The sequence below is a fragment of the Mauremys mutica genome, chromosome 1 (assembly GCF_020497125.1).
Source record: "Mauremys mutica isolate MM-2020 ecotype Southern chromosome 1, ASM2049712v1, whole genome shotgun sequence".
NCBI lineage: Eukaryota > Metazoa > Chordata > Testudines > Geoemydidae > Mauremys > Mauremys mutica.
The window spans coordinates 92,010,766-92,026,166 of record NC_059072.1 but is presented as its reverse complement, the minus strand read 5'-3'; the positions used below and the strand labels follow the sequence as shown (position 1 = coordinate 92,026,166).

Genomic DNA, 15,401 nt, shown 5'->3' with positions numbered 1-15,401 from the left:
GATGCCAACAAAAATAAAACCACTCAACTGAAAAACAAGTTCCCCTGGCATTAGCGTTGCATAAACTCCAGCGGAGCACAGCGACCTTCTATTCACTTCCTTCCCCCTCTCCGAAGGGGGAATGAATTCCCCCCTTCAATGGCGAAGTGAAATCCAGGACTGAACTCTACCCATAAAGGCCTGAGTGTCGGAGGTGCTGAGTACCTACCATGTCTGCTAAGGGCAATGAACACGCAGCTGCTTAGCGCCTTTGAAAGTCAGGCCATAAAACATCTGCCTCCACGCATGCACTACAGAGAGTCTCCTTTGCTGTAGGCTATAGGCATGCCTGAGTCTGCCACAGCATTACGCACTGCCCCAGCCCGATCAGCAATAGCAATAATATTACTTAATACTAATAAGCAGCAGTGTTCATTCTAGCAGGGCACTAAACTTAATAGTGGCACTGGGGACAAAGTCCATTTGCCAGTTTAAACAAGCACCAAAGGTTTCTTGTGGTGAAATCATTACCGTCATGGGGTGTGTGCCTGGGGGCGGGGTTAGTGAAAGGGTAGCCCCGTACGCGGGCAGAGGCAGGGGTCAGGGTGAGCATGATCCATGCATTGTTTGTGTTGGAGCCCGCCCAGAGGGATTGGGGGAAAGTTGCACGCACTGACACAGCAAAAGTTTTCACACATTGCTAAGTAGGGCTGAGCTTTTCTGGCTTCTTAAGTTTGTGTTCTGGCTTAGTAAGGGACTGGTGAGGACAGAGTGCACACGTAGTCCTCCAAGGCTTTGGGCTTATGGACAGGAGGGCATGGAGAGCGAGGGTGAGAAAAGAGCTCAGAGGGCAAGTGGTAATTTGAGTCAAACTGAGGAGAGTCCTTGATTTTTGAATCCAGTGAGGCTAAGGAGAGGAATAGGGCTTGCCAGGAGACCCGGGCTATGCAGCCTTTCTCCTCATGCTGACCAGTTTCAACCCAGCCCCCAACCTGAACACAGTTACCATCTATGCACAAGAAGGGAGCAGGTGTCCTCAGTGCAGCCCCTTGTGCTGTTTTGCAGGCACATAGGAGACTCTAAAGAGGCCAAGGACTGAATAGGTCATAGGCTCTTCCTCTGTTTTTCCATGTTAGGGCTCAAGCACATTGGCAAGGGAAGGGGTGTTGGGACCGTGCCAGTGCCACAGCCTGCGCTGTAACTGTTATATGAATCCAGTCATCTAAATAACTGAGAGGCTTCAGGGCAGTCATACGCTTTAGGCCTATGCAGCAAGCCTAACCCAGCATCCCTGTGCTCCTATGTACAACCAAATCCCAAGTGCTACTATAGCACAGTCTGATTTTCACACCCATGAGAGACAGCCGGCTTTCCTCCTCCTTCCCCCACCCCGCAGCCCGACATGTCAGAAATTACTGCTGCCAGAGGCTGACACACACAAGTGGGAAGCTTGGCATTTTCTATTGAAGCTGTCGCCTCCGTTCAGGTGGGAACCCTCCTTCTCGATGACTCAAGTTGTAAGCTCCATCTTTTAATAACGGAGTCCCCGGTGATGAGTGTCTAAACACAGCCCCACACTCATGCTTTGGAGAAACTACCCAGTGATTTCAGGGGACCCGTCCTATCTTGTTGCTGTTCCCACTCAGTTACCAACGTGTTGCACTTGGGGATCTAGCTATGTTATTGGCCCATCTTTAGGGTCAAACTCAAGGTAATAATTCCCTCTCCTCACCCCCAAGCACTGCCCCATTCAGATGATCACTGCACTCACACTGTCTTTTTACTACCCCTGAGAGGTGTCCATCTAAAATGTCAGGAGGGAGTGTGAAATTTTCTCTAATACAGCATGAGCTATACAGCACGCACTGCCTCTGGCACTGCACCTCAGCCTAACCTAGAGGGACCACAGCTAGGGCAGGGTTGGGAGTTCGGTCCCCTCAAATCATTCAGGCCCTGGTCCCATTGCGGAGAAAGCCAGCGTGGGCTCCTGTCCCATTAGAAGCAAGGTGAGACAAGCCCTTCTCCCCATCCACATATCGGCCCCAAAGCTAGCAGATGTCAACTACATTCAGCCCCTGCCAGCCTGGGACTCCATTTGACCCTGTGGCCTGAAAGTGAGAGGTTCTGTTATTTCCTGCCTTGCCATCACCTTGTCCCCTCCACTATGGGTTATTCACCAGACATTACATGGGGGTTATTAGGGTCACCCACCTTCACTCAGCCCCAGTCTGCAAATGATTACACGATTGCAAGGCTCAGACAGACACACAACACACCTCCCATGATCTTGTTACTAGGACTGTGTCAGTCCCACAATATCCAGGCTGGGGGAGAAAGGATCTTGACTTCTAGTGTCTGTAACTGAAATGCAGTGATTAAGCAATGTGCACGTGCACTCTCACAGGGCTACCAACTACCATGGGGGGGGAACCCCAAAATAAACCTGAGTGGCATTGCAAAGCTGTGTGCCCGGTTGCACCACCACTGACACCTGTCCCTGCCATGACAGAGAGGCAGCTAGGCCAAAACTGGCCCTTACTCTATCCCCCACGCCCTTCAACCATAACCACCCAACAATCAGAAGGCTCGCCCTGTCCTCTCGCCCCGCCCCCCCAAATGTGAATGGCCACAGTTTCCATAGTGTACAGATCCTCACAATTCTTTTACCTGGCACTAGTCCAATCAAGAGTTCTTAGTGAGAAACTCAGGTAGTCAGATCTGTGGGGAAGAGATCCTAGCAGGAGCAGGAAACAAAGTCTCCTTTGACTCCATTCTTCCAACAGTTTCCAATAGCTTTTTGAGGGAGAGGTTGCTCTGCGTGTGCCATTGAATGGGACTAACTCCATCCCCCTCTCTGGTGCAAAGGGAAGGAAGAATAAATTAAATTAAGTTCTGGTAAACTCAGGTGGTGGGCAGTTTCCATTAGCCCAATTATGTACCCAACAGATTCAAGTCACCAAAGTATCATAAGTTTATGCAGCTCTTTACAATGAAAAGGATCCACACCGTATCCAGGGATCAGCTCACCTTGTCTCACTAGTATGGAAAGGAGGAACTGTTTAAACATGTTACAATCCCACATTCTACTGACTCCAACTGGAACTTGAAGGGTGGGTTTGAGGTAAGCAGAATACAATTAGCTCCCTCCTGGAATCAGACCCATACTGTTAGGAGAAATGCCACAGGCTCTTGAACAATCTTACAGGGTGAGGATTTAGCCTGGGTGCTCTTTGCTTCAGAGACTTTCTTCACTCATGTTTGGAGACCATCTAGCACATTTTGGATGCTAGACCAACCTGTTTTACTTCTCTCCAACACAGTGCATGCTGGGGCACTCCTCCTATACCACCCCTTCCTGCAGCAACCCAAGTTCTTTGTTGGAGGCCTCCCAGCCCAGTTTGAGTGGGGCTGGGCCGGTTGAGTCTATGAAACCAGGGAAGATTACAGCTCAGCGTGATATGGCTGCAGGCCACGTTATGTACTTCTGTGCTTGTCAGTCAAGGGAAGCTTGTATTTTTGACAAATTTCAGTGTTGGTGTGATATTGATTCACTAGGAGGAATCCTAAGTTTGAGTGGGACAAGGGGCCCCAGGGCACTGTGGGCTAGAGGCAACATCGCATTCAGTCCCCATCAGCTGTGAGAGGTGGCTCCTTCTGCTGATCACTAGTGACCCTTGTTGTGGCACTGATGGATTCTAGATGTGGAAATCCCTTAACAGCTACTATGGCACAGAGACTTCAGGAAGCACAATAAGGAGCTTTACCACCACTGCACTGGTTGAGAAGGGATACCAGAGTATGGGCCAGTGGGTTTATGTGGAGATGAATACCAGACTAGATGGGCCAGAGCTTTTATCCAATGTAGCATCAGGTGGAAGACTGGCTGAGATGGACATATGGTCTTTCTAGGAGGGTGTTAGCACAATAATGATTTTGCTGTCTAACATCAGGCCAGAAAGCAGGGACTTCCTCCATGCATTCCCCCCCGCCAGCTGAGCGCACAACACAACACAGGACAAGAGGCTATTATATATCATGCTTTTAATACAAACTTAAAAAAATCTGGAACAATAGAAACTGTACAGATTTGATCAACTTTTTGTTTTGTTTTTAACTAAATCTCTAGACACGCCAATGTCCCGTTCCAAAATATTGCACAACATTCTGAATACAAAACTCTGATTGTATTCCTCCTTCGCTAAAGAAAAAAACAGCAACCCCTTGATCCCCCTCTCAGTAGACCCCTTCTCATAAAAACAAACAGAACAAACATAGGAACCTTCTACATGAAGAAACATACATAATTCTGTCCTCTTTGTGTTCACACATTTTCTCCCTCTGTCTCCAAGATCATACAGTTGTTGATTCTCTCTTCACAAGAGGTTAGGGAGGGGGAAGGAGGGAGCTGGGGGATGGAGAAAGGAATTTTCACTGCTTTTTTTTTTTAAAGTTTTTTTTCCTGAAAAAATATTTTTTCTCTCCTCTTAAGAAAAAATCTCAAAGAAAAAATTACATTTTTTTACGTTAGAAATATACATATATTATATATACCTCTTACATTTTACAAATGTAGCAAATTATTCAATACAAACGGACATCAACAAAAAAACACAAACCCATAAAAAATAAAAGTTAAAAAAAAATCTCTCTCGCTCTCTTTTCCTAAGAAACCAGGTTAATTAGTGCAGGTTTTAAAAAATAAAATCGAAGCTGAACGCCTAAATCCAAGACCAGACCAAAAAAGGCCATTAGTTTAATTGCCACCAGTGCTGGAGAAACGCTTCTGAAGCACACTTTTTTTTCCTTTAAGATACAAAGAGGTTGGTCCCCTCCCCTTTCCCTCCTCGTCTTTGCGACACTATTTTTAAAGCAGTTACAATACGTGTAAGCAGGTTAAAGCAGCATCAAAGCTTCACACACACATAGCAGGTGGCTGGTGATGTTCCATCTCTTCCCCTCCCTTCCCATACCGTAAGAGGGTGCACAATCCCACCCAGGCAGTGACTCATAGCAGCACTTTGCTGAAGGATGAGAGGGGTGGAAACAACAAAGGAAACTGGGCTGGGAAGCCAGCCGGTCCCCTGAGGTGCGGAGAGTTATTTAGTCCAGTGCAATAGTCTGGCAGTCTACAGTACGCTCAAAGGGGAGGAACTGGGTGGCAGTGGTAAAGTTGGTGAGAAAGAGGATCAGCTAAACAGATCCCTAGAGTCTCATTCTAGTTTTTCCATCTTCAACCCCACAGGTTTCACACATCATGCTAGGACAGACTGCTTAGTAGTGGCTGCCCTCGCCTCCCACCCACCTGCCAGTTGGGTCACAGCCAATAAGTGGCAAGCAGCCTGTTTTGGGAAATGGTGTGTTGAGATTCAACGCAATTAGAAGAGTGCTCTTCCCATTAATGCAAGTGATGGGGATTTAGAAACAAGCCCCCTACTGAGACCAGGGTAGGGTCAGTTGTGGCGGGGCAGTCCCCTTAACCCGAATAAGGTTCATTCACAACACACACACAAAGACATGAGGGCTGGAGTGTCATCAACTTGGGGGTTTTTGGGGGTGGGGAGAAATGGGAGTTCAAAGCCTCCTCCCACTGACAGTGAAGTCTTGGAAAAGTAAACTGGATCTTATCCCTTAATTACAAAAATACTTGAGGTGAGTCTCAGAAGAAGCTCCAGAGACAGGTTTAGTTAAAAACAAACATGGGAGACAGCAAAGCTGGAAAAGATTGTTTATAAAAAAAAAAAGGAATGCCCCAAAACTAGATGTATCTGCTTCAGATCTCTCCTCTTCACTTTCTTCCTAGCCCAAGGCTGACACCCCAGGAGGCAGTCTTCCCACCTAGAGTCCCCAATCCCAGGGGGGTCTAGCTTGCCCCATCTGGGAGGAATAGGGATCCCCACACATCATGGAGGCAGGCTATGGAATAACAAGATGCAGAAGCAGCCTATCAAAGGCCACTTCTGTCCTACTCCTTCCCTTGCTCCAGCATATTTTTGTGTGTATGTGTGTGTGTGTGTGTGTGTGTAAAAACTAGGGAGCAGCTTGAGGATTCCTAGCTCTTTGTTACTCCCAATAACGAGGAGGGGACAACCATTCATCTAGGTCCTGGAATATAAGTTTCTTCTCCCAACACCATCAGTCATTTCAAAGTATTAGTCCCTATTCTGCAGCAAGCCCCCTCTAGACTGTGTGTCTCTGGCTGGATCGATCAGTTAACACTAGGGGCTGAGTACAACCCCTCCTGGGCATTCCCCTCTGTACTAAGTCACCTGCCCTCTCCTATCCTTCCAGAAGGAAAGCAAAGGGGGTTTGGTCACACTATTATATTTTTTAATAAAAGAAAACAGGAAGTGACGCCCCTCAAGCCATCAATCAGGAAAGCAGCCTGGGCGATGCAATCCCCTGCTCTCTCCAGAAAGCTGTGCTGCCTCTTCAAAAGCAGGAAACCCTTCCCCTCGCCCCCGAGAGCCTGTAACCAAAGGTAGCTGAGAGTAAGAGAACTCAAAACATTTGGAGACTGCTCCAAAGGAACATCAGTGGATGCTGCTCACATTGGAGGGTAAGAAAAGCACATAAGAATGTGAGAGGCAGCATATCTAACCACGGCCCCTGAAAGAGAAGTGCAATACATAAGGACCGATACGTCCTCCCTATAAACAGCAGTGGGTGCACCTACTGTAGTGCTTGTATATAATAGCAACCCTATTGAACTGACACTGGCTCTGACCAACTTGAAGAGACCAGCTCAGACAAGATCCTTCGTGCATGAGGGTGGGGGTAGGAATCATAAATGGACTCACTGGTATAACAGAGTGCTGTTCTTCTCCAGCATTCACCTCTGGGTGAAAGTGTAGAGAGGGAAGACAGCAGGAAGCAGCCATTTCATAGTAGTGCTCCAACTTACCTGCCTGGCAAGGAAAAGGAGACTGGGGGAATCTTATTCCAAAACAGAGGCTGGCATCAACTGTGGCAGTTTTGAAGGGTTTTGGATGACAAGGTCATAGTCTAAAGTTGGCAGGGTAAGGGGAACTCGGTACACTCCCCCTGTCTGTTCCCAGTGGGAGGAAAGGAACTGACTAATCATGGTAAGAAGCAAGCCCCCCACACCCCTCTCTGGGAAGCATACAATGAAACTGTGCACCTCTTGCCTGGCACTGAAAACCAAACAAATACCCCTGCTCCTCTCTCAGCAAGGCAGCCTCGCACCCAGGGATATGGGAATGCCCAGAACAGGCCATCTCTACACCAAAGAACAAGATACTAAAGCCCAGCTCTGAGGAGGAAGTTGGGAGACAGGAAGATAAAGTGACCTTTGTTTCCACCATTTCTGGACCAAGCAAACCCATTACAGGAGTAAAAAAGTGGGTAGGAAAAAGCATGGGGATTGAGTTAAAAAACAATTCAGTGCTTCAGGAGCGCTGCCCGGCACAGCACAATGACTCCGGGGTTGTCTCTCTTTCCAAGAAGCTATATTTATAAGATTTCAAATTTTTGTATATTTCTATTTTTCATTTTTCTTCTCTTTTTTTTTTTTAATTCTTGTTTTCCCCAAATATTCTCCTTCCTCCTGGTCAGTTGGCCAGGACGACAGGCTGGAAAGACTGGCTGGGATACTGCATGGCGTTCAGGTTGTAGCTGAGTCCTTCCACAAAGGGAGACTTCTCCAGAAAGAGGCTGTTGCTGCTGCTGCTGAAGACCTGAGCCATGTCAAAGCCGCTGCCGCCGCTGGTGCTAGTGTTGAACTGGGAGGCCGGCGGGATGCTGCCGCCCTGATTCTCATTGGTGACACCCTCAAAGAAGAGGCCGCTGGCTCCAGACGATCCGCCATTGTAAACAAACTCCTTGGCATTGGGGGAGAGCTGCGACTGAGGAGCTTGACTCCCCCCGCCCCCGATGAAGTTCAGAGAATGCATAGAGAGGGAGAGGCCCTTGTGCTTCAGCAGGTTGTTGGTGGGTGACCTGGCCATCCTTTGCTGCTGCTGTTGAGCTCCTGCTCCCCCACCCCCACCCCCACCCTTCTTCATCTTGGTGGAGCCAAACTTTGTGGCAGCAAACGTGGCAGTGGTAAAGGTGATGGGCTGGGCAGAGCGGGGGATGAAGGTGGGGCTGGGTGACTGGCCAAAGGATGGCGATGGTGAGTTGGACAAGGAGTTGTCCTGGCTACCAATGGGGACAAACACCTGGGCATCAGGGTTGAAGCTGCTCTTGATCTCCTTATCCAGCTCAGCTGCACTGCAGCCCTCACTGTCATCCAGATACAGGACCTTGACAGACCCTTTCTCGCCAATTTGGTAGGAGACCTCAGAAGGATCGATCCAGACGCTCAGTTCTTCAGGCACATTAGCCCGCACATCCTCTACGGCCAGCCCACTCCGTTTGGCCGCCAGTTCCACCACCGGATCCACCGTTTCCCCGATGTGTACGCAGCGATAGCCAGAACCCTTCAGAGGCTTTTCCGGGTACCAGTGGCCCTCATATTTCTTCTTCAGCAGGCGTTCTAGCTCTTCACCAAACAGGTCTGCCCGCCTCCGGGGAAGCTTGTTATACAGGTACGAGATGATGAAGTTCAGAGCAACTTTGATCTCCAGATGCATACTCCCTTCACAGCAAGCAAGTCAGGGCAGTGTATTGAAAGAGACAAACAACATACACAAGATTTGGCTCCAAGCAATCCTAGAAAAGAAGAAAAAAAGATGGATGAAGGGAGAGAAGAGAACGTGGCAACTTTAATATTGTTGAGGCAAACAGCTTTGTATATTTACAAAAGGATTAGACATTTCTACAAACAGCATTTGCAAGGCTACTTCCTAGAATAAAAGCTACACAAATGCACTCAATCCTTATGCTACATGACATAAGTGGATTGCTAGGAGGAGGTCAGGAAGAAATTCTGCCCTACTAAATGGAACGAGTACTACGTTGAACTGTGCGCGCGTATGATGCCGTTTTCTCAAGTTATCCAACACTGATCACCAATTGAGACAGGATACCAAACTAACTGGACAAACAGTTTGTTTTGGTACAGTGGTTAGTATGTATTTTAATACATCTCCTTTTGCTTCAACTCTTATTTACTTCCTTTCACCTCATGTGCCTCCGATTTAAAAAAATTACATCAAGGCAGAATCATGAGAGTCTTTCCCCATCCTGAGTGGAGATCAACTCCTGAACTCTGTATGTCAACACCAGCCTCTCTGCTGAGGAACAGCAACAACACTCAGTTGGAAGGCAGTGGCTGCTGGTGGTTTTTGGAGATTTGCATTCTCTGGTCCTGCTGGCTCAAGGATGAGAGTGGAGGTGAGGGTATGATGATAGTGAGGCACTAACTGCCAGCCCAGTTTTACTATCTCCTCAAAGTGGACAGTTCATCTGACATTCAGATACTCACCTGCCCCTGACAGAGGATTTGTCTGGCTAAATCAAGCTAAAAAGCTTTATGTCTCAGTTTAATTCAGATCAGTAAATAGTGTGGGGTGTGCACACTACATACATCGCTGGACACCTGTTGTGCATAGTTCCCAGCCCTGTTGTTATTCCAGCAGAAAAGGGTGTATGGAGAGTATTGTAGGCCCACACAACTTTTAACTCACTTGCCAAAACAGAAATAATCCTCCTTCCCTACCTGATGAGGTCATTACTGAAAGCAGGAAAACCCACAAAAGCAGAGTGTGAACCCACAACACTGACTCTGTAACATAGACGGATTAATGAACAGTCTTTTTCCAGGTACCAACAAACTCTCTAGGTGGGTCATTTCCTCAAAGAGAGGAGATGGGAAAGGACAGAGAATCTCAGACTTTTTAAAAAAGTATACCACTATCAACTCCTGTTCCATTCAGCAGGGAAGCAGCACATCCAGTTTTTAATTGATAGCTTAGTCAGAGGCAAGTCAGCTCTCCACTACCCTGGGCTCTGTGAGACAAACATGCACACACCGCATTCATTCACATTGGCAAAATGGGCTTAAAGGACACTTGCAAGCCTTCAGACCAAGCATTTAGGTTAGTGGGTGTGGGTGTGTCACAGAGTTAAGACATAAACCTTCCCCTGCAGAACTAGAAACCCAGGCAACACTGGTCTAGAGCAAGAGAAGCAGAAAGGGAAACTGATTAGGGCTAGTTTACCTACCCTGGTTGAGTGGATGGCAGGGAGTAAACATGCAGCATTAATGGTGACATGCACAATTTGTTTTTAAATGAAGACTGAGTTATGACAAAAATGACAGTACGAATTCTACGTTAAAAAGCTATTATATTGGTAACTTATGTTCAGGGAGTTTTATTTCCAGGAGTACAACAACAGGCAGCTGGAGCTGTAAATACCTCAAGATCAGCTGGCACAAGAAGCTACAAAGTTCTAGAAATAAACCCCTCCAGGTTTAGCCTCGCATGGAAGCGAGTAGAGGCAGCGAGTGACCGCTGAGAGTTGAAAAGGCACCGCCAGCCTTTGGAGCTTGGATTTCAGGAGTTACTGAACCATGAGAAGTTCTGTCAGGTCACTGGGAACTTGCCTAAGTTAAAATAAAATAGAAACATGCCAAGAAGAACTGAACAAGGCAGCTTTCTGAAAGGTCAACTAGGACAGGTCATTCTCAGGCTAGTGTGTAGGTGGGACTCAATAACTTGGGATGGAGGCTTTCAATGACTTTCAGAGGAAAGGAGAGCCAGTGGACCTGTGGAATACATGCCGAAATAACAGAGGCCTAATCAGCCCATGTTATCCCAAGTAGATTGCATAAAACCAACTTCTGTTACTATGGCACCCAGCCTGGTTCACTGGAATCCTAGCAAGATTGGATGTTAGTGGGAAGACACCTCTGGGTCACAATTCTGATCCAGATCCAGTGCATCAGAGACCAAAAGTTAAGTGGGGTGATATAAGAGGATCTTGGTTTTCAAATTTTGGCAACTTTTGTAGAGAAACAAGCATGTTTTCAAGAGAGTTCCAAAAATAAGAGACAATGACAGTATAAAAATACAAGCTACCAGAAAAACTGTACTCAAGAAGGGTCCCTTTAACAGAACAAGGACAGGAGGTAATAAAGAGTTTTCTTGCAAAGAGAATTGATATAGTGATCTTTAACAGAAATTGCCAACAGCCTTAGTGATCCCCAGCAACCGCAGGCACACTGGAACTGACAGATGGGATCAATCAGTGGTCCATTTAGTCCAGTATTACTTCTCTGATGTGACCAGCACCAGATGTTTCAGAAGAAGGTAAAGGGGGAGAAAAAAAATCCAAACACTCCAGGGACTTGATTTATTATCATCCCCAAAACAGCACAAAGCCTCAGTGCCTCTCAGCAGTCCTGCATCTTCAACAAATCAGCACAGTACTTCCGTGGGAGGCAAGGAGAAGGAGGAGTAAAATGCAGCAACCAATTTCAGTATCAAGCTTGCAGAGAGGAGTTATAAAAATGGAGCACTTTTTCTTTTTTTTAAAATGGAGAATACTCTGAGTGTGGCGTCTGTGGCTTCAATTTAAAAAAAAAGCAATTAACCAAATAACAGCATGCACCAAGACAGCTATATACAACAGGCCTTGGCAGATGCCTTCAAATGTAAGAGAGGTTCCAAATGAGCAAGAGACACCATTTATTCCCCACATTGTTAGCATAATAAAATGTATTCCATTCGGATCCCTTAATCCCAGGATTGCCAATACAAGAACCCATATGGTGGAGCTGATTACTAGTTTTAAACCATAAAATAGTTGCAGCTGAATCAGCCCATCTGCAGTGAAAAAATATATTTTCTTTTACATACCTAGGGGGCTTTTGGGAGGGGTGGGGGGGAAGCAAAGGTCTTGAAACTGATGACCAAGGTAGGAAGTATCATAGCATGTTTTGCAAATGATAAGGCCAGTCACAGAAAAATGTACATATTCCCCCCCCCCCCAACATATATTTGCTGGACAAATATTTTATGGGAAGGGGGGGAGGGGGAAAAAAAAGGATGAATGTTTCCCCATATAGGTTATGTTGCAGAAATGCAGGAGCTCTGGAGATCAACCCTCTCTCTGTTTTCACAGAGCACAGATGTTAAAGAAAATGGGCAAAATGACTGTACACATTAGATGAGAACGAACACTTTAAACATCCCTATTCCTCCCGGTTATGAAGATACTAAGCAGTGACCTTGTAAGACAAGTTTCAATCTGGAACAAGATCTATTTTTTAAACCTATTAAGAGCAATTATCCCTCTGAAAACAGGTCTGTGATTCTGCCCCCTCATTAAGCGCACACAGCGACATTTCAAAGGGATTAAAAAAAAAAATCAAGGCCAGTATGATAGAATAACCTTCTATGTTACTTTGCAGGCCACACCCTACCAAAATAACAGCCTTGTCTCTAACCATCCTCACTCACCCCCATCCACAGACTATAAGAGGCAATCCAATTATTTTCTATGTTTAAACAATTTTAAGGCACATAACCTCCAAACAGAGAGAGAGAGAGAGAGAAGTATTTTTAAACACTCAGCGATCCCTCCAGACTGTGTGCATGGGGAGGAATGGGCCCTATGGACACACATTCTAGACACCAAGATTGCAAAATCTATGATTGCCTCTCTCCCTTATAAACACTATCAAAACCACTGTCCCTGTGTGCGTGGTGATGGTGGGTGTTATACAGAGGACACACCCCGCCCAAGCCCCATCCCATGCAAAATTATACATACATTAGAGGGCCTGTTCTCCAGATCAGCCTCTCTCAGCTGGGAGTCCAGCTCCCCCCACCCCGCTTTAAGCACAGCAGCCAAGGCTCACAGAGGATGATGCATTTCCAATAACCCAGCCAAGGAAATTTCTACAAACACTCGCAATCCACCTCCCCCACCTTACTATAGCTAACACACAGGATCCTGGGAGTTGCAGTCCTTCACCCTCCACTTCTCCAGGCCCTCATCTGAGCTAAGGCGAGTGACCTACTTTGCCGCTGAACTACATTTCCCAATATGCCTTGCGCCAACCCTGGCCCAAAGAACCAGCGCCTGCTCAGAGGAGCAGTGTAGAAAATTTTCCATGGCACATGCGCTCTTGGTGCTCTCAATCCTCCCAGCCAATTGCCCAATGCAAGAAACACACCCCATGTACCGTGTCATCGGGAATTGCTGGGTATTTTTAGGGGTCTAAGCGATCTCTCGCCTTTCGGGGGGGGGGGGGAAGAAGCCTATTTACCCGTCACCTCCCCATACACACCCCGGAACCCCCCACACGTATTAGCAAACATCCCCTTGGTTGGGGGCTAGGAGTGACTCCGAAGTGGGGTACTAGAGAGCTCTTTGATGGTATTATGAAAATTGCCTTTAAAGACTTAAGGCCACACCTGTACCCCCCACCCCCAAAAGCCACCCAGCTTGCTCCCTTCTCCCCACATTGGTCACCCTTGCTGTGGGGCAGGGATAAATAAGTAAAGGGAGTGAGGAGACAGAGGTCCCAATATTAGGGGCTTTGTCTTGTGCACCCCCCCTTCAAAAAAAAAAAAAAAGTGTCCTGATTTTTCACACCTGCTATCCGGTCACCACCCAAAGCTGCCTCGCTGTTGGGGGAAGAGATCAGCACCCAAACCAACAGATCCCAAACAAGGCCCCAGGAAGAGGCCTGCAACTGGGTGGCAGGGAGGAGGAGACGACACGGGATGATTCCCCCCCAAGGCAAGGACATTTCTCTGCCTCAAAATGTATTGGGGGAAGGGGTGCGTGGAAGAAGGGAAACCCTAATAACCCTCCATGAAGGGTGCCTAGGCCCAGAGGCTTTGGGGAGGCGCTGGGTGTACGGCAGACCCCTGGGGGAAGGGTGCTTAGGCCTTGCCTGACCTTTACTTTTGCCGACATATGGCAAATGACCCCTCTTGTTCTCCCCGGGAGAAGAGGGCCCAGGCCAGAGACCTGGCTTTGTTACAGGTGCCCAAGCCCTCCAGACTAGACTCTAGCCCCCATCGCCCTGAGCGTACAGGTCTTTAGGCCTGGTCCTTTGTTGGGGACCCCCCCCACACCCCACAACATAAATATCCTTAGTCCTTCGAGGGGGGGGCAAAGAGGGAATAGATCTGACCTGATATCCACCCCCCACCAACAATAGGGGATCCTCCCCACAGATCCTCCTCAAAGGGAAAGGAAATTATTCAACCCACTAAGGGCACGGGGATTATATTTCTTAGTCTCATCTCTCCTCCCCCCGCCCCCAATCTTCCTGGTCTGCGGTGGAGGGGCCGTTCCTGCGGCAGGCCACCCTGGGTTGGCCTTTAGGACCCCATCCCATGCCGGGGAGGGGGGCGACAGAGCGTCAAAGAGAAGCGTCGCTTGGCCAAAGCACAATGCCCGCTGTCAGCAGCGCTGGAGGAAGCGAGCCCCGCCGGAGAGCAGCACCCCCCTTCGCCCCCGGCACCCCCCATCTCTCCCTTTTGGCCAACGGCAGCTGCTCCCACAAAGGGGGAGCGGATCCAGCCCCCCCTTCTTGTTCAGCGATCCAACAGCTGCCCTGGTCCCGTCCCGGCCCCCCTCCCCCCAGCCCAACCCGCAGGCTCATTTTTCCGTAGGGGCTGTCTCTGGACCTTTCATTTTTAAATCCCCTCGCAGGAAGGATAACAAAAGCCAGAACAAAATGGTGAACTCGGGCATTTCAAAGCGTCGCAAGCCAAAGGACTGTCCCCCACCCCGCGCCCCGCAAATCAAGATCCCACCAGCACCAGAAACGCTTTAAAGGATGAAAACGCCTGGGGGGGCTCCCCATTTTGTAGGACATTAGCCCCCCCCCCTTTGCAAGCCAAGGCCGGATTTTCTCCCAGCCGCCCCGCAAGCTGCAGAGTGGGAAGGGGCAGGGTGGAAATCGAGGCAGGGGGGTTCTCCCCGGCCAGCCACGGCTCGGCTCCCCGCTCCGATGGAGCCCGGGCGGCGCTGAGGAGCGAGCCGCAGTCAGCCAGCAGGGGGAAGAGACGGGTCCCAGTCCGGGGGGGAGGGGGGGCGTTCAGCAGGTGTAAGAGGGGGCGAGGCAGGGCCGCTCTGTGCCCCCCGATCGCCAGGGAGCGCCCCAGCCCCACTTACTTCGTCCTCAGCTGCGGGCGGGCGGGCGGCTCCTTGCTCCTGCCGGGGGTGGGTGTTGCTGGAGGGTTTCTCTGGAGGTTTCTTTTTTCTCTCTCTTTTGCACGGGGTGCGGATGGGGTTGCGGTGGGTGGGTGGCTCCCCCCTGCTACGGCCTGGGTGGGAGGGGTTGTTTGGGGCGCCCCCTGGCTGGTTTTCCCCCCTCCTCTCCCGCCACTGGGATCCGGAGCCTCCCTCGCCCTGGCCCAAAGTGAGCAAAGTAAATGAAAAGTTTCACCCTTAGCAACCCTGCGCAAGGATCTCCTCTTCCACACCCAGCGTGACGCGTCCTCCAAAGGACAAGGGGGTGGGGGAGAAGGGAGAGCCGGAACTACTTCCCCAAA

At 48.8% G+C, this 15,401-nt stretch overlaps 1 protein-coding gene across 2 annotated transcripts; it reads right to left on the bottom strand.

Annotated features, from left to right (window-relative positions):
* Nucleotides 1–4,003: 4,003 nt before the first annotated feature.
* Nucleotides 4,004–15,284, bottom strand: TOB2 (transducer of ERBB2, 2). 2 transcript variants are annotated; one of them, XM_044984125.1, is made up of 2 exons: nucleotides 15,022–15,284; nucleotides 4,004–8,649 (listed from the first exon to the last, which is right to left on the bottom strand). In XM_044984125.1, exon 2 carries the CDS (start codon nucleotides 8,568–8,570, stop codon nucleotides 7,548–7,550), a length of 1,023 nt encoding a protein of 340 aa, XP_044840060.1. In that variant the 5' UTR covers nucleotides 8,571–8,649; nucleotides 15,022–15,284; the 3' UTR covers nucleotides 4,004–7,547. The 2 variants fall into 2 exon arrangements, with proteins under 2 accessions (XP_044840060.1, XP_044840066.1); XM_044984131.1 differs by lacking the exon at nucleotides 15,022–15,284 and adding an exon at nucleotides 12,658–12,676.
* Nucleotides 15,285–15,401: the final 117 nt, after the last annotated feature.

What these genes read in the sequence shown, in the direction of transcription:
- TOB2 (XM_044984125.1), bottom strand. Translation starts at nt 8,570, where the DNA reads ATGCATCTGGAGATCAAAGTTGCTCTGAACTTCATCATCTCGTACCTG.